A 27101-nucleotide genomic window follows, 5' to 3' on the forward strand; every position below is an offset into this window, starting at 1 on the left:
CACACTTCTTTTATACTGATAGCTACTCATATTTTTCTATCTTCACTCATTTTTTTCTAGGCTCTTTTCTTTCTGTCAATTAGCCTATCTATTGGCAATTAAGTGCATATTTGCTTTTTGACCCTTTTCAATCATTTGTGCAAATCCAGTTTTCCATATGGTATCATTTTTCTTGTAGTATTTCCTTAACATGTCTTCTCATCCAGACTTAGTAGGTCACACATTTTCTCTCCTTTTTATTGTCTGAAATATCATGACTTCACCTTCATATTTCATATTCTACATTGAAAATTTCTTTCAGTATTTTAGAGATATTATCCTTTTGTCTTCTGAATTGCATAGCTTAGATAATTTATCTGCAGGAATTCTTTTTTCTTTTCATTTGTGCATAATGTCTATTTTTTTCTCTGATGCTGCTTTTAAGGCACTATCTTGAGCATTGCTTCTCAAAATTTAGAATATGATGTGACTAGGTTTTATTTCTTCTTATCCTGTTTAGGTTCTGTTAAACTTCATGTAAATGTGGCTTGATAGCTTTCAACAAATTTGGAAAATAAATGGCCAATATTTCTTCATAGTTTTATTGACCCCTGCCTCCCTTACTCTTTCTGGAACTTTAATAATAGCATACTTGTCTATTTGTTACTGTCTGCAGTCACCAAGCCTCTGTGTAAATTAAAAAACTTACTCTATGTTCATCATATAAAGTTTATATTTATAGTCAAGGTCACTGATCTTTTCTTCTGTAATGTCTCTTCTCTTAATGCAATCCCATGATATTTTCCTTTTAGCTATTATAAATCTCATCTTTATAAATTTTGTTTGCTTTTTTCTCTCCTAATTTTATTCATGACTTTCATTAAATATCATACTGCATTTTAGCTATTTGCTTATTATTGTTTCCCTTGCTAGACTGTAAGTTTCTTGAGATTGAAACTATATTTTAACTCATCTTCAAATGGTCAGCTTAGGACATATAGCAAACACCCAATAAATATTAGGTGAATAAATGTATGAAGTCATAAGCACAGAATACCTGAGCAATCATTTATTAAACTGTTTTGTTTTTAAAGGTAAGAAAACTGAGACCTTCTAGACTTCCCAAAATATCTAGGGAGTTCTTCTGTTTTCATCCTAACTTATAAAAGTACATTATAGTATTATCTTTCTACAGAGTACACATTTTTAAAAATGTGAAATAATCATTCAATTCACATTTCTAATTTTTTAATTTTAATTTTAAGCTTGATCTATTGACAGAATACCACTAGTAGGTTCTCAGTCATTAAAATATGAAGTGAACCTACCATGTTAATAATAATCTCGAGTCCAAAACCATGGTCTAATTATACTATGAAAAACTGTAAATTCTGCATCTTGAGAATTCTAACATGACTTTAGGATCAATTGCCATGGATCCAATTTCATTGTATGTCACACAATAAACTTTAATCTATTTTGGCTACTTTAACAAATATTATAATGTAGCCATTATTTATAATGTTTATAGCCATGATTTATATCTAATACCAATGCTATAACATGCAAGGCCAAATGTTACCGATTTCCTTTATTTTCATCTCCCTCTCTTCATCATTTGACTTCTGTGAGTTTCTCTTTCATTCTATGGCTTCAGCTGTTACTATAAAAGAATGGTTGTTGTACCTTATTGTACCAGTTTGAATCTGTTATGTTCCCCAGAAAATCAATGTTCTTCTAATCCAATCTTGTGGGTGCAGACGTACTGTGGCTGGGGCCTTTTGATTAAGTTGTTTCCATGGAGATGTGACCCCACCCATTCAGGGTGAATCTTACTGGAGTCCTCTCTGAAGTGAAGAAAAGACAAAAAACATGGAGAAAGCTCAGAGTCAATATAGAGCAGAGATATAAAACCAAGCAAAGGACACTTGGAGACAGAAAATGCTCCAGGAGATGGTAAGCCAAGAGATGAAATCCAGAGTTTGCCCTAGGAAGCTAAGAGAGGACCCACAGATGCTTCAAAAGGGAAAAATGCCCCATGAGAGTCCAGAAGGACCTGCAGGATATTAGAGAGCCATTTTGGAAGCCAACCATATATACAAAAAAAAAATCAGCAGATTTCAGAGTTTGGTATGGATTACAATTCCACAATTTTAGGTTTTTACTTCTAGCTGTTCTAAGATACTGGAGACTAAAAGAAATATCAATTTAATGATTCAGCAATCATATGTTTGTTACACCCTACCTCTTCTGTGTAATTCATCATCACCTTTGATCTTTCTATCCCACTCTTTAGGGGTATTTGGGCTATGCCCATTCTAACGTCTTCATGTTGGAAGGGGCTGTCAATAATATCGGGTAGGGAACTAGCTGATGTTCTAGAGAGGCTAAGCCCTCTAGGTTTCAGGACTTATCTGGTCCAGGGACACATCTGGAGGTTATAGGTTTCTGGAAAGTTACCCTAGTGAATGGAAACTTTGTAGAATCTTATATATTGCCCTGGGTGTTCTTTAGGATTGGCTGGAATGGTTTTGGTTGGGTTTTGGCAAGTTATGATAGGTAGCAATGTCTAACTGAAGCTTGCATAGAGTGACCTCCAGATATGACTCATGCGCAAAGAGTTTTTAAGTCCAGGGTACAGGGGAAAGACTGCTTTGGTATGCTATGAGCTATGTTTAACAAGGAAAGATCAGCATTACCACCACAACAGCAGAGGTAAATAAAGGAGGTCAGACAAGAGTTAAGGGGAGGTTTAGATTTCCTATTTGGTGAAGGTGTGTTTATTGGTTATCTTTCTGTTGGGAATAATGAAATTAGCTAAAATTAAGAGTGTTGATGGACTGTGAATTTTGGGCATTATACAACATGCCTAATGAATGCAAGTGGCTGAAGTGTGTGCTGACTGAGAAGTAGATTGGCGAATGATGGTGCATACATATGATTGAATATTGCACTGCTACAAAAAGGAATGAAGCCATGAGGCATGCAATGATGTGAATGAAGCTCTGGAACATTTGGTGAGGCAACATATGCCAGAAATGAAAGAGCAACTATGGTATGGTCTCCTTTAGAAAATGCTTATAAGAAAACAGGGGCCTAGAAACTAAGCTCTTATAGCAGACACATTTAGTTGGAGTGGTAATTATAATTTCTGGATTTTTAGAGGCTGTTTTATATATTTATAACCTGGTACTTAAAGATAAGAATGAAACCGATCAGCTTGGGATTAAGGTAAATCAGAGCATAGGGGTAAGGAAGACATTGTCTATATTTAGAACCATACCTACTCTTTGAGACCAAAGGAAGAAAGATTTATTCTATCTGGCACCTAAGTTTTCTGTAGCACATAATCTAACTCAACCTGTTTGAATAGCTCATTTGAACAACTGAAACATAGGGAGCCCAGAATAAGAATGAGGACCTTTAATCTTGTATAGTTTAATATAATACCTTATACATTCTAGAATATATTAAGCAGATAATCAAAAAGTATTGGTAAAGTCCCTTGAGGGATGGGAGAAAAATATGGGACTATTAAACTTTACCACCAGGGAAACCCCTGATACTATGTGGGACACCATGTGGGACATGACATCCAGGAGTGAAAGTCTCCTTAGCAGCATGGGAGATGAATCCCAGGGATGAGACTGGCCCTGGCACTATGGGATCAACAATTCTGTCCTGCTCAAAAGGGGACAAAGAAGTGTAACTAATAAAGTATCAGTGGCATATTCCTTTTCTTTTGATAGTGATTAGCTTAGTCATTTTTGTTGTAGTTGAATGTTCAATTTACTTTTGATCTTTTTTTTTAACAATATTTTATTTCTTTGTTTTTCTCTAGAATTGGGAAGATATACTAACTTGAAATTCTTTTAAGGTTTAGACTATTTTCACCTTTTTCTTTGTATTTTTCATTGTGAACAATTCTATCTGTTGGCTTCCTATAGGCAAAATGAGTGGTTTAATATATTATTTCCTCCTTTCTTCACTCTGAATAATTTAATCCCGATGATGAATATTAGTTTATCACTATTTAAGTTCGTTTATCATCTTGGCTAAGTTATGGTGTCCAGCTGTTTGATCAAGGAAGGATTGGCCTGATTGTTACTGTGAGGATATTTTGTGGATTTAAGTCATTAGTCATTTGTTTGCATCCATTGCTGATTGCATCTACATTCAACAACAGAGAATGCCTTCTACAAGGAGAAAAGTCTCATCTAATTAGTTGAGGGCCTTAAATAGAGAACTGATGATTTCAGCAGTCAGAAAGAATAATATCTATCTCTACTTCAATCAGTCACCTTGAATTAATCAAACCATCACTAGAGTTCCCAAATTGTGATTTGTTCTATGGTATACACACTTGCCATTTCCCAAGTTCATATGAACCAATTCATGTATATATGGATATACACATATATCCGTGTGTCCTCATGGCTCTGTTTCTCAGGAGAATCATAACTAATACAATTGTTCATTTTCTAAGAATATTTTTTGTTTACATTTGCATTAAATTTGTGGCAAAAGTTTTAAAATTTTGTGCTCTACTTATCACTGCATTTTGGTACACCAGTTAATTGTGCCATTTAAAAATTTCTTCAGATACTTATTTGAATATGTGTCTTGAGTTTTCTTTGCTTTCTTTATAGGAAGTTTGTATATAACCTGAATCCTTGCTTTGCCCATGGAATTATGCCTATTGCTTCTGCAGATAAATTATGGTTTGTTGGGAATGTTTGGTTCATAAATTGAAAACTTTTTCCATCAGAATTTTAAGGATAATATTCCACCATTTTCTGGGATTATGTATGTACAAAAGTATGTTATAGCATTTTGATATATATACTGCTTCTCTGCTTAAAGAGTTTAAGATTTTTTTAAAAGGGTATTTTCAAGAATTACAACTTCTATTATTTTATGGTAATTTTGCCTGTTATTTAATGAACCCTTTCAATTTGCAGTCACATCTTTCTTTAGCTTAGAAATATATTATATAATTTATTTTAAAATTCCTTTTTCCTATGCTAGATACATTTTCTATTTCTGGAAATTATATTTTATGCATGATAAATCATGTCAAACAGCTTTCTGTCTTTTCCTTCTCAACATTTTAATTATTATTATTTTTTGGATTGTCAGGTTATTTCTCAAATCATCTTTGGACATCACTGATTTAGTTTTCTACAGTATACACTATACTACTGCTTACTGGCTCCATAATGTTTATAGGAATTTGTGCTTTCATTTTTTGTTTTATTTTTCCCAAGTTCATATTTTTCCATTTCTGTTTCAATTTCAAAGATGCAGTACTCTCTTGTATCCTGTTCATCACAATTTAGTCTTTTCCAAAAATTTTTATTCTTTCAAACAATTCAATTTCATAAAATAGTAATTCCTCTGACTTCTCAGTTATCCCTACAACACAGCGATTTTTTTTCCATAATATTTTTCATCAAAGGGCTAGGTTATTTATTTTATTTTATTTTTTTTAATTTATTTTTACATGGGCAGTCACCGGGAATCGAACCCAGGTCCTCTGGCATGGCAGGCAAGCATTCTTGCCTGCTGAGCCACCATGACCTGCCCAGGTTATTTATTATTGAGGAGTAAAATTATTTCTTTTAGAATTATTTTTGTATGTGTTCACATTTCTCAGGCCCGGTAAAATGGAAGGCTTAAAGTTTAGATATACCTAATGTTTTCTTTACCATTGCAAGGATCCTACAGTCTGCAGACATTAAGATTAATGCAAAGCTACAAATAACCATGTGATAGAGTTTTATTTCATGGTTTTTAATGTAAAGAATTGTCACCAGCATACCTGTTATTTGCCTGTAAGAATGTTGTCTTATGAAACAGAGCTGTGTTATTTTCCTGGAATAACTTCCCAACCAAGAGCCAATACCACCATGGGTCCCTTCTCTTTTATGTCCCCTGATGATATCTTGGCCCATGCACATATCTAGCCCTTGCCATTCTATGTTAAGGGATGTTAGTGGGACCATGTTGCATTTCTCTTCCACATCTAGGATTTCCCCTTTCCTTCATATGTGGTAAGTCAAGGATCAGGACATCCTTTTCTAAACATTGTTTGATGTATTTGGAAGAAATGCTTTAAATCTACTAATGTAGGACTATCACCTTTCATATTTTTTCTGTGCCACTACATGTAGTCTATATTTTATACTCCATGGGCACAAATCTCAGATCACCATTTAGCTTTATATCTCATTCCATTCAATAATGTTTCTTTTAAGTCTTGAGGCATTGCTCGTCTTCTGTTGAACTTTATATATTGAGGTAAGCTTTCTGCAAATTGATTAGCTTGAAGTATGCAACGTCATAAAAAAGGTAACTTTTCAGCCATCTCCTCAAGGATTTGCTGAATGAGAGATTATTTTTAATATGATACATTTAATGACACTTTTTACTTCTAAACTGAAATATCAAGGTTAATTCTTGAATAACAAAATAAATATGATCATGCCCACAGGGTTGCTCTTTTTCACACTCTTGTGTATATTTTTTATAATCTCATTTTCTCTTAGATCTACTGGCCTTTCACCTTCTATTACAATATGCTATACAAATTGGTTTTATTGTGCATCATGATGTCTTCTGATCATTAATCCCAGGGGGAAGTTTTCTTTTGTGTTGTTTTCCTTCTATCCCCTTCTCACTGGAATCCCATGTGTAATTAATGAATTGATAAAACAGCACTTGTTATTTAAATTGTAAAATTAGCACTGAAATATCTCCCTGCTTAGAAGATATAATGATACTTTATATAAGATATTCCTGAATTTTGTTTTTTACATTTCCTTTCCAAATTATAAAGAATATAAGAATGTGTTTCATTTGTATTAATAATAGATATCATACCATTCTAACATAGTTGGAGGAGGAGATACTGGGAAATTTATCTTATCTAGAATAGAAGCCAAACATATTGTAGTGTATGTTTTTCAAGTGCTGAGCATCGCTATAACTTCAAACTCATAGGAACCAGGAGATGGTGGTAGAAAATTTACATATAGGAGAAAATACAGAAACTGTGGTAAGGTATGTGCTTTAGAGTTTTGGTAATTTGTTTTAAATTGCAAATTAAAGCAGTTTTGTAGAAATCTAAGGCAGAGATTCATCAGTAGTTTGATTTTTTTTCTTTAGGTTAATCATTTTATGTTACTTTACACTGTATCAATACAAAGTATAAGACTGCACATTCATAAAAGGCAACTAAATATGCACATTGGTTTTTGTTTTCTTTTTTATTCAAGTTGTATAAATTGAGTATAACAATAGATAAGTTGAGCAAAAGTGAATAAAAAACTGGTCTCTTGAAAGAGAGAAATAGTTACTATGTGGGTCTCATTTTGCCACATTATGGTTAGCAATTTTTTTCCTAATGAGAGCTTGCTTTGCAGTGATGTTATCTTTCCATTCATTAATAAAGAAAACTAGCAATTATGAAGTTGTTGCTTACAAAAGAACAGGTGTGAGCAAGAATATATTATTTTTACTTAATAGCCAATAAATGACAATACATCTTTAGACATGAGAAATAGCATCAATTATTGTAAATCCTTTCTCATTTGATTCTGGAAATCAAATATTCAGATATATTCTCTGGAAAAATTCAAGTTTTTTTTTTTTAATCAAAGTAGGAGGAAAATAAACAAGCAAGCTATTGTTCTGGGAAGATGTAACTTTTGAAACGGGAACTGAGAAAAAGAAATGAATGAAAATGTGAAAATTGTATGTATATGATCGCTTTCAAAAGACAGTTGAAAAGGGGAATATATTGGAAAGGAGGATCCTCACCAGAATGCAAGATTACATAGATAAAGAATATTCTAAAGAAGAGAAAATGTATTTTTTTCTGATTTATTTGGTTCTTTTGTCTCTTAGGAACCATTTCAAGAAAATCTTCTTATGGAAATAAATCAACTAGTCCACAGTCTGGCTTAAACAGGACATTCTCAAGGAAAAAATCACCTTGATTTAGTTCTTATAATGTAGCTAATTTCTAAAATGTGTTTGGGAAATGAAACCTACTGTTTAAAATGTGGTTATAAGGAGACTGCACGTTTTTTATCTCACAGAAATATTTATTCCATTCATATATATTTATTTATGTTCTGACGCTTTTTTTCTTCTTGAGAGCTGTCAATTATCATAAGTGAAAACTTAAAAGTAAATTCTGGATAAATAGACACCTTCCTTTATTTTGTACAGGGAACTTTATCCTTATGTACAGGATTGGACAAAATGATCAAGGTAATCTCTCTTAGCTCTATGATGCTGTGATTATATTCTTTTATTTTTAGATCCCATCTGCAGTTTCCAGATTGACTCTCTTGGCACGGGCTGGAATACTGGTCTTGCTGCCGTTTTTGAAGCAGCAATGTACATACAGTGATCCGTAAACATTGTCTTTGTAATGTGCCCTTTCTTAAAAAAAAAAAATGCATGTCTTTCCCACTCACAATTTCCACAGAATTTAAGTGAATTCAAGAACATACTGAAATCTATTCATTACAGGCTAAGAAGCTTTAATAGATATGCGTATGCAGAATGGTAGAATTAAAAAAGCCATGGTATTGTATTCAAAAGGCACTGGGTTCAATTTCCACCTTGAATTATCAGTGCAGTTCTTCTCAATGTGACTATGAACCTATATAGTTTTGAATATATAAATTCATATATTCATATCAGAAAATTCATATCAGAAAAAGGTTGTAATTTTCCTTTTTCTATTTTTGACGGACATGTTGAGTGTTACAGGAAACTTAATCATCATCGTTCTTACTCTGCTGGATTCCTGTCTTAAGACACCAATGTATTTTTTCCTACGAAATTTCTCCTTTTTAGAAATCTCATTCACAACTGTTTTTTTTTTTTTTAATTTTTTTTTTTTTTACATGGGCAGGCACCGGGAATCAAACCCGGGTCCTCGGGCATGGCAGGCAAGCATTCTTACCTGCTGAGCCACCGTGGCCTACCCCACAACTGTTTCTATTCCAAGATTCCTGGTGAGTCTTGTGACAAATGACAAAACTATTTCCTATATGGGTTGCATGACTCAGCTATTTTTCTGCATTTTCTTGGGAGTAACTGAATTTTATCTTTTGGCTGCCCTGTCCTATGACCACTATGTGGCCATCTGCAACCCCCTTCATTATACAACCATCATGAGCAACAGAGTTTATTATCAACTTGTAATCAGTTCTTCGGTAACTGGATTCCTGTTTTGCTTTCCCCCAGTGATTATGGGACTCAAGTTGAAATTCTGTGCTTCCAATGTCATTGATCATTTTATTTGTGATTCTTCTCCCATCCTGCAGATCTCTTGTTCAGATACACATTTCCTAGAATTAATGTCTTTTTTCTTGGCTGTAGTGACACTAATGGTCACATTGATGTTAGTGATTCTTTCCTATGGTTACATCATCAAGACAATTCTCAAATTTCCTTCTGCTCAGCAAAGGACAAAAGCCTTTTCTACCTGTTCTTCCCACATGATTGTGGTTTCCGTCTCTTATGGTAGTTGCATCTTCATGTACATAAAACCATCAGCAAATGATAGAGTGGTTTTAAGTAAAGGAGTAGCTGTGCTCAATACCTCAGTTGCCCCCTTGTTGAACCCGTTCATTTACACCCTAAGGAATCAAAAAGTGAAACAAGCCTTCAAGGACATGGTCCAGAAAGTTTTATTTGCCTCTAACAAATGAGAAAGTTTGAAAAAATATGAAGGAGAAGTGAACAAAAATTTACTATTTTACCTTGGTTTATTTTGTCTAAGTGTACATATTTTCATATTATATTGGGAATTTCAGTCCATCTTGAGCATACCCCCTCTATTCTATCATTTCTGGCTAGAAATCTGTTCCTAATTCCACTTCAGAAATTCAAAGTTTTTTGTATGTGATATTATTCGGAGATCATATTAATTGCAATGCATGTTTTCAGTTAGGTTCTCTCAGAGAGCTCTTTCCAGAACTTAGCATATAAATGGAGTATTTGTAGGGAGAATCATAATTTTAAAGATGAAACTGAATATTTAAAAGAAATCCTAAAGTCAATTATTTAGTCAAGGAAAACATTTCAACAATAATAGAAATAGCATTATGCTCTTGGGAATAAATATCATATTTCATAAATGTCATATTTATGTGTGAACAAATGGTACAAATTGCAATGTAAATCAGAGTTGAATTTAATTTATAATTATTTTATAGAATGCTTTTTCATTCAGCAAGAGTGGAGTAAATTTTGATCATTGTGTATGCGAGGAACAAGTAATAATAATTTTGTATGACATATATTGGGACTATTTTTTAATAAAAATTTTAAAATTTTGAATTTCTGAAATGGATAAATCCAATTATGATAGTAGTGAATTTAATTATAGTGGAAGAAATGATTTTGTTGTCTTACATAAAAGTGAAAACTGTGTTCTATTTTGTCCAAAGAACTTCTTTGACTGAAAAAATCTATTTTCTCTTCTATCTAAAACATTTCTTATTTCAATGTAATGATTATTTTGCCTTATAATGTTAGCTTATATTTGAATATTGTGCTTCAATTAGTTAGCTTTTGGGGTTGTTCCTGATAATAATCCTGATAAAAACTGTGATAGCTCCTCAGAAACATCAGTGGAGTCAGTGGGGTTATTTTCCTTTTTGTTAACCCAGTTGACTCTACTGTAAAGTATGGCTATTGAACAAAAGAAATGTGGGAAAGAAAATGTGAATATATCAATGCAAATTCCCTAGGATAAAGAGTGATATTTACAAATTATTGAAGAGAAATTCTCTGACAAACTTCCAGGATAAAGAGTGCTGTGATTATCTTTATTCCACTTGAGGTAGTGTTGCTAAGATCTCAGTATGGCCTGAGTGCAGGGGGATATTGCCCATATTTTTTGATGTTCTGTCATCCTTCATGAAATTGGAAGTAGAATCTCTCTTTCCCCACCATCTTTATTCTGTTTCATTACATGCTACATATCTTTTCCCACCCTCTGCCTCCCCTTGAAGACTTTGGATTTCCATTCCTGATTCTGTCTTTGAGGGGTTGCTCCCTTCCAACGTGATTTTAAGATGTCAATTTTAAAGTTTCTGCTAGAGATAGAATGTGAAACTTCCTCTAAAATCCACCAGATAATCAGCTTATGTAAAATATATAATTATTTGCTTTTTAACTTCTCTCAGTTGTTTTTACAGCATATGTTCATATATTTCTTTTGAATTTTTAATTGATCTGTAGGGGTATCTGAAGATAGGGTAAAATATGTCTCAGATCAATTCTGTACAGTCCTTTGGAAGCATATTGGGTGAGGTCTACCAATGACTCTGTTAACAAAACAAACATGAAAGTATATATGATGACATGAGTTTGATAATATGCTCCAAATTATAACCTTATATCTTATTTAATCCACAAAGATAAGGTGCAAAATATTTCATTTTAGAACTTACAGATTGGACATAATGTAGAATGCCTTTCAAAGTAAAAGCTCTGAATTTAGGGTTTCTATATTTAGCACTCTGAGAAGAAATATTTAATGACTTCCTAAAGTTATTCCAAGATTGATTTGCTAAAAGCATTAAAATAGAGGAGGAAACATATTCCTATTTTTCTTATAACTTCAGACTCAAATTCAATTTTAAAATAGCTACCTAAAGCTAAGTTTAAAACTAACAAGTTCTAGGACAAATATGTATCTTATACCAATAAGACTGAATGTTTAGTTGTCAAATGAATATTCCTACATATAGCAATAGTGGGGGTAGTGCTATAATTCAAGTTGTGAGTAAGTATTTATTCATACTTATTATGAGTTGATTACAAAATCTCCAACTATCCTAGAGAGAGTCAAATAGCCAATTAATTCCAGGAATGAAATTGTGATATAAACACCATATAGAAGTGGAAAACTTATATTTAAAGCAGTTTGAGGCTTAAACAAGTATTAAATAAGGGACACAATCTTGAAATTTATTGAAAATATGGCAGCTATTAAGTTTGAGTTTATGTCTAGTTGATTGATGGACTTGTCAATGGGTAAAAGTATGAAGAGTATTTTCTGAGTCCATTCTAAGGGCAAACACTAAACCTGTAAAATTAAATAGTGGAAATTCTTTGGCATTACTTGGGGCCCTGTTAGGTTTTAAACAATTCTGGCAGTGAATTGTAGTCTCTAAATATTATTTCCCACCAGGAGGAACCAGAGTTTCATGGAGAAATAGTTGTTTCTAGGTTAGGGATAGGACATATACAAAATAAGTGTGGAATCTCTTGTGCCAGAGGGAAAGGAAGCAAAGAAATCGATGCAATTAGGATTGTAATAGATAGAAAATATCAAAATTGCAAAATCCATGAATTTATATCATCATAAAAGGAAATAACCTGATTGATCACTTTGGAAATTGCTAGGACATTAAATTACCACCCCAAAACAGTGGTAAATGGGGGAAATAACCAAAAGTTTTTACTGTATTCCAGGTAATCAAATATTGATGAAAGAGGGGGCTAATTCACAAAAATCCACAGAAAAACCAACATTTTAGAGTGTAATGATATTATGGATTTATACACTGCATTAGAATATGTTAAAAGCTATTACTGAAATGTTGATGGCAATATTCATAATAAAGGTATCAGGTTGACAACAACTGAACACACTGATCATTCTCAGCATTACTAAATTTTTATTTGTCTCATGATACAATGCAATAAGGAGCATATGACTTCATCTATTAACTTTTTTGCCTAAAAATATGATGGTAAATCTAATAAAATCTAAGTCTAATTAACACATAAGAAATTGGAAGATGAACAGTTAACTCATATCATTAAGGAAAGGAAGTAATTACTTAAATAATCTAGTATATTATACAGTGCAAATGAATTGGTCTCTTTCATTGATTGATAAAATGAAAGAACTGTGGAGAATAAAAAACTTTTTGTAACATAACTAAATGCGATGTGCAAATCTAGCTTGTATTTTGATTCAAACACACTAACTGAACAGTATCTTCCCTTTGTATATGTTTAAAAATTTCCATTGGACAATGGCTAATAAACTTAGATTATTGTCTAGTTTTCAACAAGTTTATCTGATTGGTGAGACTGGGATAAAATCTCTGCTCATGAATGATTTGAACTTTTCCTTTCCACCTTGGTGCCTGCCTACCCATAAAACAAGGAAGCCACTGTCTTTGCTCTGTTGCCACTGAGTTAGCTCACTTAGGACTGAGTGCTCTGCTGGCCTTACAATTTTAGAAATGATCTGTGCCTTTGGCAGGTAAAGCAGGTCAGTTTAAGGAAACCCCCGCATCCAAACCATTCAATCTACATCTATCATGAAAGAATCAAATATTTACACCCATCTGAGTCCTATATCTATTTCTTAATTTGTTTGGAACTCTCATTAAGTAAGTGTGTGATTATTTAATACCATTTATGTAATACCATGTGCTGGTTTAGAAGTTCAATACTGTTAACATCATACAGTATTATATGTATGCCCCAGAGGTGAGATCAGAGGATATCCAGACTTGTATAGATTAACATTATTCAGATTTGGTCAAAGAATAGAGAAATTAGTAGTGTGACAGCAGTCACATAAAGTGATGCCACTAAGGAACTGCTATTGCAAAGGAATGCCCCCATGGAGAAAAAAACAAAGATGGAAATTTAACCAAAGTGGTTATCTCCAGCATTCTGGAATATGTGTGTTTCTGCATATATGCAGATTGGTAGTAGAGTTTATAGCAGTTAGAATCAGAGAAGTTAAGTATTTTAGACATTTGCAATTAAATCATAACCAGAGGGTTAAGGTACCTACCTAAATACTTTTGTCTGGTTGAATTTTGGAAAGCTATGAAACATTTCTGGTCCTAGTATGTAGGTTGAATTTGAAGAACCCTCTTCTATGCCCTCTAAGATTCTGAGAAATCCATGCAGGGCCCTCTTGGTGTCTTAATGGACTTGTATTAGGAGGCTTGGCACAGGAGGACAGATGGCCACTGCCAAGAAAAATGCAGGAGAAAACCTAGGGTTCAAACTTTATCCATGAGACTGAAGACCTCAAATTATATAGATTATTTTATTTTTCTCCCTCCTTTCCTGCTTTTGGTTTTCATTTTTTCACCCCATTTCTACTTGTTCTTCATTTCTATATATTGGTAATCTGATTAAAAATTTTTATGTCATGGTTTTCGTGTTATCCAATTACAATAATAACATTTATTATTAACATTGTATTAATAATATAATCTATATAAATGCATTGATTTTACTTTCATTATTTGCTTTGCTTATGACAAATTATGTTTGATTTCTGTGCTGATAGGCATTTCTTGAAGTCATTTTGATGTCTTTATAGAGAAACAGTTGTATATAGTAGAACAAAGAGCATTTCAAATTCAATAAAAGTGGTTTTGAATCCTAGATCCACCACTTACTAATAATAATTAACTTCTATTGACTTTAATTTCTTCTCATGTAAATTATGACTACAAAAATAACTTGCAGAGTAATTTTCAGGTTTACTGGTACTGTAAATTTTCAATAAATTTTGGGTTTCATTTTCACTATTTTATTCAGAAATTAACAAAAAGTGGCAGGAAAGATAATAGTCATATGAGCTCTTCTTTCCTCTTTTGTTCAGAGATCAATGTCAAATGTTACTTTTGTATTTTTATCTTCATAAATTATTTTAATTTTACATTGTCAGAAGCATCAAATGACCATATTGAGAAATTATCAAAATGTGGCTATGTGGCAGGCATAAATTGTGCATGTTAGAAATTGGCATAGAGTGTAGGCAATCTCCACAGCATTTATCATTTTGAGTAGAATACAGTCTACTAAACAGGAAGCTGCAGTTTGGTAAGACTTATGACCTCAAAAGCTTTGTGACAGGAATGTGTGGCTGGGAGACCTACTCTAGGCTTGGTGTAGTATGGGGGTGGAGAAGTAGGATGAAGTCAAAGAGACATTCCTGATGGCATGCCACTTAAACTAAACTTGGAGGACTGGTGGGGGCTGTATAGTGGAAAAATGAGAAGATTTCTGCTTACAGGGGCCCACTGTGGGCATGGGCCTGAAGACAGAAAAGAAGGATCAAAGAAAGTTTAGAACATAGGGCCATAGAAGTGGAAACTGGTAAAGAATTTAACAAGAAATTAAATGCAGATCTTTCTTTTAGGAATATTCTTGTGCATACATCTTGAATTGAAATGACTAATGTCTTCATTTTAAAAGCAAATCATTTAATTAATTGTAATTCTCATATTATTCTCTCTCATCTCCATTTCCTGTATATTTGTCTTATTTGTTTTTTATATATCTGCTTGCTAGTCCTGGAGTTTCCTTGGAGTTGCTGTCATCTTTTTGCTTAGAATTCTGTTTGTTAAGTCATTAAAAAATTGTTTCACTTTTTTTTCCTCGGAGTATAAATAAATGAGTTTTTCAAGAGGGAAATCATGGAATCCTCACTCCTTTGTTAATGGTCATTTCATCTTTTGCTGAAGGTTTAATATGTATAAAGATACAGCTGCCATATAGGAACTATAACCAGGTGGGTAGAACAGGTAGAAAAGGACTTTTTCCTTTGCTAGGCAGAGGAGAACTTTAGAATTGTTCTGATGAAATATTTATAAGACAAAAACCACACACACAAGGGTCATGATAAAGATAAATACAGAGAAGACGATCATGGTCTGTTCTATGAACCATGATTCTGAGCGTGAGATCTTCAGGATAGAAGTAACATCACAGACAAAGTGGTCAATGGCATTAGAGTTACAAAATTGTAGGTCCAGCCCCAGCCTAAGGGGTGGTGATATGATCAGCAACATAGTCACACAACAGCAGAACATAAGTGTTTTGCATTATGGTCATATAATACAAATGGCTATGAATCAATCATACCATATGTGGCCAGGAGAAAAAGTTCTGTTATCCAAACAGGTTGGTAAGAATAGTTGGTTGAACAAACATTATAGGTAATGGTCCTGTCACCTGTTGATATACTGATAGGAATCTAAGAATGCAGGCACAGGTGAATGAACTTTCTAATGAGAAATTTTGGAGAAAAGAGAGCATGGCAGTTTTAAGGTGGGAATCCACTGAAGTGAGGGAGATGATGGCCAGGTTTCCAGTTACACTCAATGTTTAGGTGATAAGTAGAAATATAAAAATCACAGTTTGCAGTTGGGGTCATCTGTCCATCCCTGAAGAATGAATCAGATTATTACCACATGCTTTCTCATCCATGGCTCCTGATTTCTGCTCAACCTGTGGGTAAAACTGAGAGAAAAACTCTGAGAGGAGGGTGTGAATAAGCTTTCCAGTGGATTTTGGTTAGAAAAGTCAAGAAATGTATTTTATTTGCATTTAGTTTGACTCTATAAAATAATATTTTAAAAGCATTCATACTTTCAGCTCTTTTGAAATATAATTTGTTTTGTTTGAAACTGTGGCTTTTAAAAATTTTGACCTCAACATATGAAAAAATGTATTTTACATTGTAACCCAGCATATACACATATGCATATACATACTAACTCACATATATCTGAAAAAACTTTCACAAAAAATGCTAACACTTAGATGCCTTGTTCTGTGTTGGTTTTTATTATGACCTCGTTGAAATCAATATAAATATTACAAAAATGATTTATTGCCTACTATTTGGTAATGATCTGTGGTTTGAAAAAAGTAAATAAAAACATTGAATTATCTTAAAGATATTCTATCAGCAATAACATCCAAGTGTAACAGGTTCTTATTTTCTAAGAAATTTTTAAAAATTCACCCAACCTTTAAATTTATCTTGAGTATATATTTATCTAGAACATGTTTTTCCTCCAGAAGTAATGAAATCATGAATACCAGATGGTCCTTTTTTCCTAAGAATTTTTCTCTATTCATAAACTGAGATTTTGCTCAATTTCATCCATCTCCTTGAAGCTTTTTTCCTGGATAAACTGTGAACCCATAGGAGGTGGTTTTAACCCAGGAAGATGCTTCTATATCTATCAGTTATGACAGTTGGGAGATCAGGAAACAATGTCCAAATCTATAGTTAATTACAAAGGACATTTCCCTTATAAAATCATTCACTCTTTTGATTTTTAATTTTTTAATTGTTTTATTTGAGAAAAATGCTTCTTACAAAACGGCAGTTGCAAAATACAGAGACCACTACAACAATTACTTATTGTTTTTTTTTTAAAGTGAAGAAATGGGGGGGGGATCCAAGGAATTAAAGCAGTAGATGGACAAATCAGGAGCCTCCAAGCTATTATCAGCAAATAGAGCAACAAAGTGCAAGATAAAATTTGATTAAAAAGTTCTTCCAATGACTTAACTTCAGCTTGTTTCATGGATGACCATCTCTTCCCCCTTTAGTGGAAAAGTGTGACTGATAACTGCAAACCAATGAGTCCACTACAACAAACACCCTAGAAACATAGTTTTGGATTACATCTATCTTTGTGCAAAGCTCAGGGGTGGAAAGAGGAAAATACCCACAAAAGCAAGCACAAAAACATGACCAAACCCCTCAAATGAGCACAAAGATTTTTCAAAAAGTGCCTGGACTGAAAAAGCTAGGAGATTAGAAAACATTAAATATAATTGTATATCCAAGACTCAGTTTGTGTTAGTATATGGGATAATCAAGAAGTTTTAACATCTATGGCTAGCCCCATTTCTATATTTATATAGACAGAATAAGCTAGCATTGCTATATTAACAACTATCAATATTAATATAATGCTTTGTCCTTTAAGATCTATCTTCCACAATTGGCTGAAACCACTAAACCAAGTTTCCCACTAAGGTTGAGAGTACTGCATCTATGCAGGGATGGAAGGCTTAGCCCACACTCATGTTCACACAAGCCAAGTCTATCAGCCCTTGGAAGTCCTTTCAACTTCGCATTTGTCTAAGCCACTCCATCTTTTAATCTGCTTTTTCTCAATTTTACTATCATGCTAAACACAGTAAAAATCTCAACACATTTATACCTGGTTCTAGTTACCCAGTAGTATTACACAAGTGCAATTAAACCAGAGACCAAAACCACAGAACAAGTGCATGTGGTGAGGATTACAGCATAGGGAACAGATATAAGAACACAGATGTGAAGATTTCACTGGGTACCTTAAGTATTCACCTCTGAAGTCTGCAGCTGAAGTCTACTTGCCCTCTCATCTATGGATCTTTGATGTGGTGGTCACATCAACTTTACTGGGACAGAGCAGACTCTTCAACAAACACAGATATCCATATCTGAAAGAAAGAAAGAGGACTGCTATTTCACAATTTAAATAAATAAAAATTAACTCAAAATGGATCAAAAATCTATATATATTAGAGCTAAGACCATAAAAAATTTAGAAGAAAATATAGAGAAATATCTTAAAGATCTCTGATTGGAGGTGTTTTCCTAGACCTTCCACCCAAAGTGAAAGCAATGAAAGGAATAGATAAATGAGATCTCCTCAAAATTGAACACTTTTCACATCAAAGGTGTTTAGCAATGAGAGTAAAATGGTAGCCTAAACAATGGGAAACAATATTTGGAAATCACATATTAGACAAGGAATTAATATACAGACTATATAAAGAGATCCTACATCTTATTTAACAAGACAAGCAATCCAATTTAAAAAATGGCAAAAGACATGGACAGATTTTTTCTGAAGAGGAAATACAAATGGCTCAAAAGCATTATGTAAAGATGCTTTTGAGCATCTCTATGCTATATAGCTTCTCTAGCTATTATGGAAATGCAAATCAAAACCACAATGACATATCATCTTATTCCTACTAGAATAGCCATTAAAAAGAAAACAGAAAATTACAACTGCTGTGACCCGACCCGCGGGACAGATGAACCTGGACCTGAGGGAGGGAGAGAGAACAGGGGACAAAAGACACAGAGAATGGAGGCAAGACAGGAGTCTGATCAAGTTTCATTTATTGAGGGTAAATCCAGGGTATTTATACAATAAGAAAGGGGAGGTGACTTGTATCAGACATTAGCAGAGGTTGGGCATTACCCTGCAGTTAAGCAACGAATCAGCAGAGACCAAGCTGGGAAAGGCAGATCAGCCAAGGTTGGTCAGCTGATTTGGGGGAAGGGCAGAGCAGAAGTGAGGAAATAGAAACTTAACTTTGGGATAGAAACTTAACTTGAGTTAGAACCTAAGACAGCGTCCGACCACAAGATGGCCGGCACACTGCCAGTGCCATAAGCAGTTTCCCACAGGTACCCCTTTTTTATTATTTTCAAAAAGGTGGAGACTGTGACAACAACCTATCTCAAGGGGACTGTGCCTGTCTTAGGTCGGGTCACCACAAAGTAGGTAACCTGAAACCTTACCCATCATGGAGGCTTAGGGCAGCATAGGGCCAGGCCTCTGGCTTAGGTGGTAGATTGCTCAGACTAAGGTGTCCAGTTGCCCGCCATTGGCTACCCAGTCCAGCACTCTGGAATGTGCAGATGGAGTGTTTTTTATAGGTATTCATCAAGATTACCATCGCAATCTGCTGTGTCTAGTCTCTGATAGTGGACCTGAAGGGGCTACATTTTTATGGCTTCAATTTGTTGTTTTAAGAAGGCCATCACTTTATTAAAGAGGATAGGTCCTAATGAGATTAGTATTAGTAAGCCAAGCAAAGGTCCTAGAAGTGGGAGAAAATAAGGCAATAGTCCATCAAACCCGCTCCACAGAGGGCTCTCAGCCAATTCTTTTCTTCTTCTCATTAGATCTTCTTGCAGCTTCTTTTGTCTCTGACGATGCCTGATTTGTTGGTGTAAAAGCAGCAGCGTTCCTGTAAAGCCAAGCATATTCCCCCATGCTCTGCGGTTAATAAATCTAATCCCCTTTGGTTTTGAAGGACTACCCCGGCAAGGGAGTCTAATTGATCTTGAATATCCTGAATAGTACCTGATAAAGTTTGCACATTCTCAATTAATTGTTTGGATAATTTAGTATACTGTGTGATAGAAATCCCTAAACCAGCAGATCCAGTACCTAAAGCTCCAAGAATACCTATCATAGCTAGGAGGGGAATCATCTGCACAGCCCTTTTGTGGTGGCCAGCAATAAGGTCTAGTCTGGGGATAGGCACTGGCTCCTCCCCGTCAATGACATCAAAGGTAGGAAGGAGTATACCTAAGACACATAATCAAGTCCAGTTTTGTGGGAGTGTAGAATAAGCAAAGCTACTGCCGCATATGACTACAGTGCTGTTAGTGGGACAGAGGGGATCAGAGATATGGATTGTCTCCTGACAACCGATAGAGAGTACACCGAGATCTATCTCATTACTATCATTAGAAGACGGCGAGGAGAAACAAAGTGTGCTGTTTTCAAACATAGGCAGCACTCATAAAGGTATGGAAATACTGCAAGAGCTAGAGAGGTTGCCATAGGTATTATTGCATGGTGGCAAGGCAAGGGGCAGGGGGCCTCCCATCTGTAGACAAAGCCAGCAATCAGAAGCTAAATCTGGCTTGGAGATATTAAGTAACTTCCAAGTAGCAGTTAAAATATCCAAAGTTTGAGGGTCTAGATTTGTATCTTGGGTTTTTACTTTAGCTAACAGGTGATAATGAAACTGAGGATACAAGTGATCAATCATTATTTGTAATTTCTTCTTGACTACGAGCTCTCTGGCCTGATCTTGTGGACCTCCTCCGTCTGACATGTGTATTGGAGGTATAGGTGGCCAGCACACCTCCTTCCCTATTCTGGTGTCGCTACCGCCACAGTTGCTTAGTTGGAGCTTAGAGTTGCCTAAGCCTTCAGATGGCTTGAACATTAAATCCGTATGAGCCAATTTAGTAAAATAGTAAGTTTTGTGGTTGTTTTTGTCTATACACTGTGAATAGGCCATATAGCATTGAGCATTAATAGAGGGATATATTGTGGTATAATTACACTTTGGTAATACCCCATTAACGGGGAATTCTAGGTCAGGAGGCTTTGAACAAACCCATCTCTGATAATTCCCTGGCTCAGAGGGGTGACCAACTAATAGGTAGGCTACTTTCTCACCGCAATTTCGCTGTAACGTGTACGTTCCCATCAAGGGTGTGGCTTCAACTTCCTCATAGTAGTTGCAAGCCCCAGCATGGATTTTATTTACCAGCTTTCTGATAGCCTGTGGGTTATCCGAGCCACCATAAGAGCCTTTCAGAAGTAAACCCAAGATGATAAGTATGCAGGGTATCATTCCTGATGGAGCCATCTTTGATTACAGTGCTATTGGCCTGCTCTTAGAAAGGAAGACAAGCTAACGTAGCAATGCACCCTACTGTGCACAAATATGCTACAGCGATCAAAATTCTTTCTAATGGATTCCAATCCTTAGGGGCAACTGTCACTAGTCTGGCTGCAAACAGCAGGGCTAGGAAACCAATTGGCAGTAAGAGCCAGCAATTCATGTGATAATATTAGAACAGGATCTGGTCCATGCCACATATTATTTAATGGGTCTTTCCAGAGGAACATGGCAAACTATGTTTTTGACTTTGTGTGCCAGAATCGTTCTGCAGCAGAACGTCCATCCTGATCCAAGGTTAAAAAATTTTAAATTAAAAAATTTAAAATTAAAATAAAATGTGATATTAGGTTTCTGGGTGATTTTGTAGTGGGGTACCACTCCCCCTTTTTTATTTTTTCAATGGTGTTTTTCAAGGATAAATTTGCTCGTTCTATTATTTCTTGTCCTTGTGGGTTATATGGTATGCCTGTGGCATGTTTGATTTGTAGTTGTTGGCAAAAGTTTTTAAACATTTGATTTGTGTATCTGGGACTGTTTTCAGCTTTTATATGTTGTGGGGTCCCTAGTGCAGCCATGGCTGCTAACGTGTGCAATAATTTGTTTTTCTGCTTCACCGGTTTGGGGCGTAGCAAATATAAATCCACTAAAGGTGTCTATGCTGACAGGCACATATTTAAGATTCCTAAATTCCGGGATGTGTGTTACATTCATATGCCATAATGCATTGGGCACTAAACCTCAGGGGTTAACCCCTAAATGTGGTGTAGGTAGATGTGTGATGCAGCCTGGGCACTATTTAATTATTTGGCGAGCTTGTTCTCTGGTGATATGAAACATTAGTCTTAAGGTGCGAGCATTGAGATGATGCAGTTTATGAGCTTTCACAGCCTTTGTGATTAAGTCAGGTAATTGGTTGCTGAGGACAGTGTTTGCACAGCACACAACACCTGTGGCTTGGTCAGCTAATTGGTTTCTTAAGGACAGTGGCCCAGGGAGATGAGTATGAGCTTTAAGGTGATTAATAAAAAATTGTTGGGTTTTATTTTGAATGAGGGATTGTAGCTGAAAAAACAGACAAGCTGTTTGAGAAGCATTTTTAATTTGAGCTGCAGTTTCCAATAGTGGCACAGATTGAGCAATATAGGCACTATCTGTACAAAGATTGAAGGATCTGTTTGGATAGGCTGAAAACACTGCTATGACTAATTGTAGCTCTGTTATTTGAGCAGAATTGCAGTGTGTTTGGAATTGAATCATTTCATTATTGATAATATAAGCAGCGATCCCTGATGAGGACCCATCTGTAAATACTAAGAGGGCATTCTTGATTGGTTGTAAGGATGTTTTAAAGGGAAATATAAAGTTATGAGTGCTAATGAAATGCAAAAGTCTATTGTTAGGGTAATGATTGTTTATTTGGCCAGAGTAAGAGGTGCAGGTGATAGGCCAACAGTCTGTAGTTTGAAAAAAACTAATTAACCTGCGCTATAGTGTATGGTTGAATAATTGTGTCTGGATCTTTATTAAAATATTTGATATTTTGTTTTTGGTCTAAGAGAATGATATCAGCAACCGCCTGGTAGTAGGGGTAAATGGTCTTCGTGGGAGAAGCATGTAGATGAACCCACATAATAGGTGCCTTTTGCCAGAACACAGCTGTGGGTGTGAAAGCTTTCTGACAAATTATTAGAGCTAATGGTTGAGTGTAGTCTATGAAAGTAACAAATTGTGATTGGATAGTTTGTTCTACCTTGTTAATTGTTTCATGTTCCTCGGGGGTAATCGTTCTGGGGGAAATAGGGTTGGAATTTCCTTGAAGGAGGTCAAATAATGGTTTGAGATCCCCAGTAGTTAACTTTAGGTAAGGCTGGAACCAGTTAATGTTTCCTGAAAGTTTTTTGGAAGTTATTTAATGTTGATAATGTGTCCAATCTTAATTCCATTTTTTGGTTGGTGATTTTATTTCCATTTAAGTGAAACCCTAGATATATGTATGGGTCTGTTTAAAAATGGAAGAGTTAAATTTGACACCATTTTTCTTCTTTTTAAGTAGGTTTGGAAGTCTTGAATTTATTGGACTTGGGAATCCTAAACTAGTATTTAGATATTTTGGTGAAGTTGGATTGGCCCATGTTAGGGCTAGTAGCAAAGGTAGGTTACGAATATAAACCCAATAAGTATAATTATGTCTCTGTCCTTCAGTAATTAAAGTTATATGTTTTATAATATACATTACCCATTTAGTTATTATTTTTGTCTGGGTCAACATGTCTGGGTTTATTCTCTTTGAGGGAATCCAAATTGAGGTTCCATCACCTGTAATGATAAGAGAAAATCCCCTACCCACACCTTTATCATGCCTGGTTTCCATAGATCATTTTAAATATTTTTCTAATAGCTTTTGCTAATTGATATTTTGGTGTATTTATTTTTATAATATTATTTTGCTGATCTTCCCCTTTTTGTTTTATGAGCATAGACTTTAGTGAGGGTTGGGGGGCAGGACCAGACTGCTCCCCATAGGAAAAATACATTTTTTAAAGGACTTTACCTTTTCCTTGCCCAAAAATAGGGAGTGTTTTTAGAGGGTTGAGTTACTTTTCCATCCAGGAATCCAGCTCCAGTCCAGCTCAGTTTTGCAACATATAAGTAGGAATTTTTAAAGCAACAAGTAGCAAAATTGAAAGCAGAGTGTGAATAGTGATATGCATTCATAGTAAATGATCAGATTTTGTAAAATGAATTTATTGGATTGATTGAAAAGGAATGTAGGGATGAGGATTTTTTTATAATTGGTTGTGTGTTTTGCTAATTTTAAATTTATTGCATATAGTTTTTATGGCATTTTTTTACAATAGTGGCTCAATTCCAATTTGCTCACATGACTGGGCCCAGTTGGGTCCTCTGGGAACTGGATAGGGACCAAGAGGAGCTTTCTGGGACCTAGATAGCTTTATGAAAGTACATCTCCTTCTGAGCAGATAGCCAGTCCTCCCAACTAGAGTGCACATTTTAATTGTTTCTTTTCAAGGTCATGTGATAGCAACATGAGCTGCATGTAATGGCAACATCAGGTGAGTAGAACAGATGCCACAAGTATATTTTTTCTTGCATTTAGCTTTTAAATTTGATTTGTTCTCAACTTAAGTCATGGTTATTTGGGGATAAATTTAGTTTATACTTAAGTAGTTTATATAAACATTGGATAAAGCATTAAAATATTTTGGCTTAAAGGAATTTAGGTATTTATATGATTTGAATATTATTTAGTGAGTAATAGATTTATTTATAGCAATATTACTTAGATTAATAGATTAAGCTACTTGATCTGGGGCAAGAAAAGAAACAGTTTTTTGCCAGTATAATGATACCCAGAAGAAAATCAATATTTTTTATACAGATAAGGACATGATAAAAGTTAACATAAGCTATTTTGATAAAACACAGACTCTTTGCCTTTTACACTGATTATTTAGAAAAAAATTCTTTATATCTTTTCATTAGAACAGGCTAAGAGTCTAAGAAAACGTTGTTATTTTAGACTCATTAGCTCTTTCTTGATTTTGACCATAATTTCCATTTTTATAAACTTTCAGCAATTATTACATTAGTTCAGGCTTTGTCCTATATTTTTCTCATTTTGTAACAGTTATCCATTTTATCTTAAGATAAAGCAATTCTTTTTCCTATTGATAAAAATGTCTTTTATATTTTTCATGCTTAAGTCATTATTTTAAACAAATATTTTATCACATATAATTACCATCAAAGTTAAATTTGTTAGAATAATGTTAAATACTTAAAATACTTTAGCGAATGCATATTTGAAACATTAATATACAGTTTTTAACAAGAATTTCCAGTTTTAAAGTTCTGATAATATATTTCCTTTTCAAATATGAATAGGAGCTAAACTCATGGCTAGTTTCCAAATTGCTGTTTGTCGAGGATCTAAGTTAACAAAAGGAGATGGAACTGCCATTCCCATTCCTTGTCACAAGATTTTATTTGCAACATTGGTATAAGTTTCAGTAGAATAATTATTTAGATTAGACCAAGGTAACAACAGAACACTTTGAGTCAGAACCACAATCCTGAATTGCATACCCCTTAGGGGACCAATCTGTTACAATTCCATAGGAACCATTAATGAGTACTGACTCTTGTTCTGCATTGATCTTATTGAATATTTGTTGATTCAGATGTATATGAATTTTTATATAAAGGCAGCTTATTAAGAACAAGCTCAGAAATTAATTTTTTTTCTTGCTTTGCTAAAGGTATGGTAAAGAAGCAATCTTTTAAATCTATCATAATAATAGGAAACATTACAGCCATTATGCTGAAGCCAATAACATTTTTGTGTAACATGTTTTAAAAGTTTCTTAAGTAGAGCATCAGAAGCCTCCATATCCGTGGAGTGTAACGATTTTTTAAGTAAAGATAAATATTCCCGTTGTATTGATGGTGTGTTGCCCATTATAAAAACAGAAATCTGAAAGTCCCCTTTTGGTTTCTCAGTAAAGGAATATTCCTATGCTGTGACATAAAACATAAATCTGAAAGTCCCTCTTAAATTCGGGAGGTGCCAAGTCCCTCCCCTATTCCGGGAGGTGCCTTATCTCTTGTGGGAATGAGGGACAAACTTTTTTTTTTAATTCAAAAAATTGTAACAAATCTTTAACTTTAACCTTTACTCCTGGTGTCTTTAAAGCATTTTTTAAACCTTCTACAAAAGTTTCATGCTGACTAATTGCTTGTCCCATAATTGCTGACCACTTACCGAGGTCCTTTCGGCAGGGCAGGTTCCCTTGCCGTGTCCTCTAGGCTACTCCTTTGAGCCTCTTTTTTCCACCTGGCTGGGGTTTCATTGTCAGCATTCTTCACTGGACCCCTCGTACTCAGGTCTCTGTTCCAGCGCCACTTGCCCCGACCCGCGGGACAGACGAACCTGTACCTGAGGGAGGGAGAGAGAACAGGGGACAAAAGACACAGAGAATGGAGACAAGACAGGATTCTGATCAAGTCTCATTTATTGAGGGCAAATCTGGGGTATTTATACAATAAGAAAGAGGAGGTGACTTGTATCGGACATTAGCAGAGGTTGGGCATTACCCTGCAGTTAAGCAACGAATCAGCAGAGACCAAGCTGGGAAAGGCAGATCAGCCAAGGTTGGTCAGCTGATTTGGGGGAAGGGCAGAGCAGAAGTGAGGAAATAGAAACTTAACTTTGGGATAGAAACTTAACTTGAGTTAGTACCTAAGATGGCATCAGACCACGAGATGGCCGGCACACTGCCAGTGCCATAAGCAGTTTCCCACACTGCTGGATAGGATGTGGAGGAAGAGGTGCACATATTCACTGTTGGGAATGTAGAATGGTGCAACCACTCTGGAAGACAGTTTGGGGGTTCCTCAGGAAGCTAAATATAGATTTGCCATATGATCCCCAAATCCCATTACTAGGTATATATTTGGAGGTACTGAACACAGGGGCATGAACAGACATTTCACACTGATGATTATAGTAGTATATTTACAATTGCCAAGAGATGAGAAGCAGCCTAAATATCCATTAATGGATGATTGGATAAACAAGCTGTGGTATAGATATGCAATGGAATGTTATGCAGCAGTAAGTAGAATAAAGTCATGAAGCATGCACCAACCAGGGTAGATCTTGAGGACGTATGCTGAATGAAATTAGCCAGAAAGAAAAGGACAAATATAATATGTTTTACCTAATATGAAATCGCATTGACGAGTGTATTTTGAGAGTTGAAGTTAAGAACACAAGTTTTCAGGAG

General features: G+C 34.9%; 1 protein-coding gene, 1 long non-coding RNA gene and 1 pseudogene across 6 annotated transcripts; 1 reads left to right on the plus strand and 2 right to left on the minus strand.

The window, feature by feature from the left end:
* LOC143690615 (52 kDa repressor of the inhibitor of the protein kinase pseudogene) overlaps positions 1 to 27101 on the minus strand; it is a 427237-nt pseudogene that overhangs the window by 134256 nt on the left and 265880 nt on the right.
* Positions 1451 to 26310, minus strand: LOC143642488 (uncharacterized). 5 transcript variants are annotated; one of them, XR_013155689.1, is made up of 4 exons: positions 26078 to 26310; positions 23531 to 23610; positions 18160 to 19836; positions 14489 to 16299 (listed from the first exon to the last, which is right to left on the minus strand). It is a non-coding gene; the product is annotated as an uncharacterized LOC143642488 (long non-coding RNA). The 5 variants fall into 5 exon arrangements; XR_013155692.1 differs by having other exon boundaries at positions 18160 to 18288; positions 19385 to 23610; XR_013155691.1 differs by lacking the exon at positions 14489 to 16299 and adding an exon at positions 1451 to 1826 and having other exon boundaries at positions 18173 to 23610.
* Positions 2589 to 9710, plus strand: LOC143690236 (olfactory receptor 6C70-like). The gene is made up of 3 exons (XM_077168141.1): positions 2589 to 2694; positions 8695 to 8860; positions 8984 to 9710. Exons 1-3 carry the CDS (start codon positions 2589 to 2591, stop codon positions 9708 to 9710), a joined length of 999 nt encoding a protein of 332 aa, XP_077024256.1.

Source organism: Tamandua tetradactyla, chromosome 7 (genome assembly GCF_023851605.1).
Source record: "Tamandua tetradactyla isolate mTamTet1 chromosome 7, mTamTet1.pri, whole genome shotgun sequence".
NCBI classification, from domain to species: domain Eukaryota; kingdom Metazoa; phylum Chordata; class Mammalia; order Pilosa; family Myrmecophagidae; genus Tamandua; species Tamandua tetradactyla.

What these genes read in the sequence shown, in the direction of transcription:
- LOC143690236 (XM_077168141.1), top strand. Translation starts at nt 2,589, where the DNA reads ATGCGCAAAGAGTTTTTAAGTCCAGGGTACAGGGGAAAGACTGCTTTG. An exon ending in TTACCACCACAACAGCAGAG is followed by an intron (nt 2,695 to 8,694) that starts GTAAATAAAGGA and finishes TATTCATATCAG; the next exon opens with AAAATTCATATCAGAAAAAG. An exon ending in TCCTTTTTAGAAATCTCATT is followed by an intron (nt 8,861 to 8,983) that starts CACAACTGTTTT and finishes CGTGGCCTACCC; the next exon opens with CACAACTGTTTCTATTCCAA.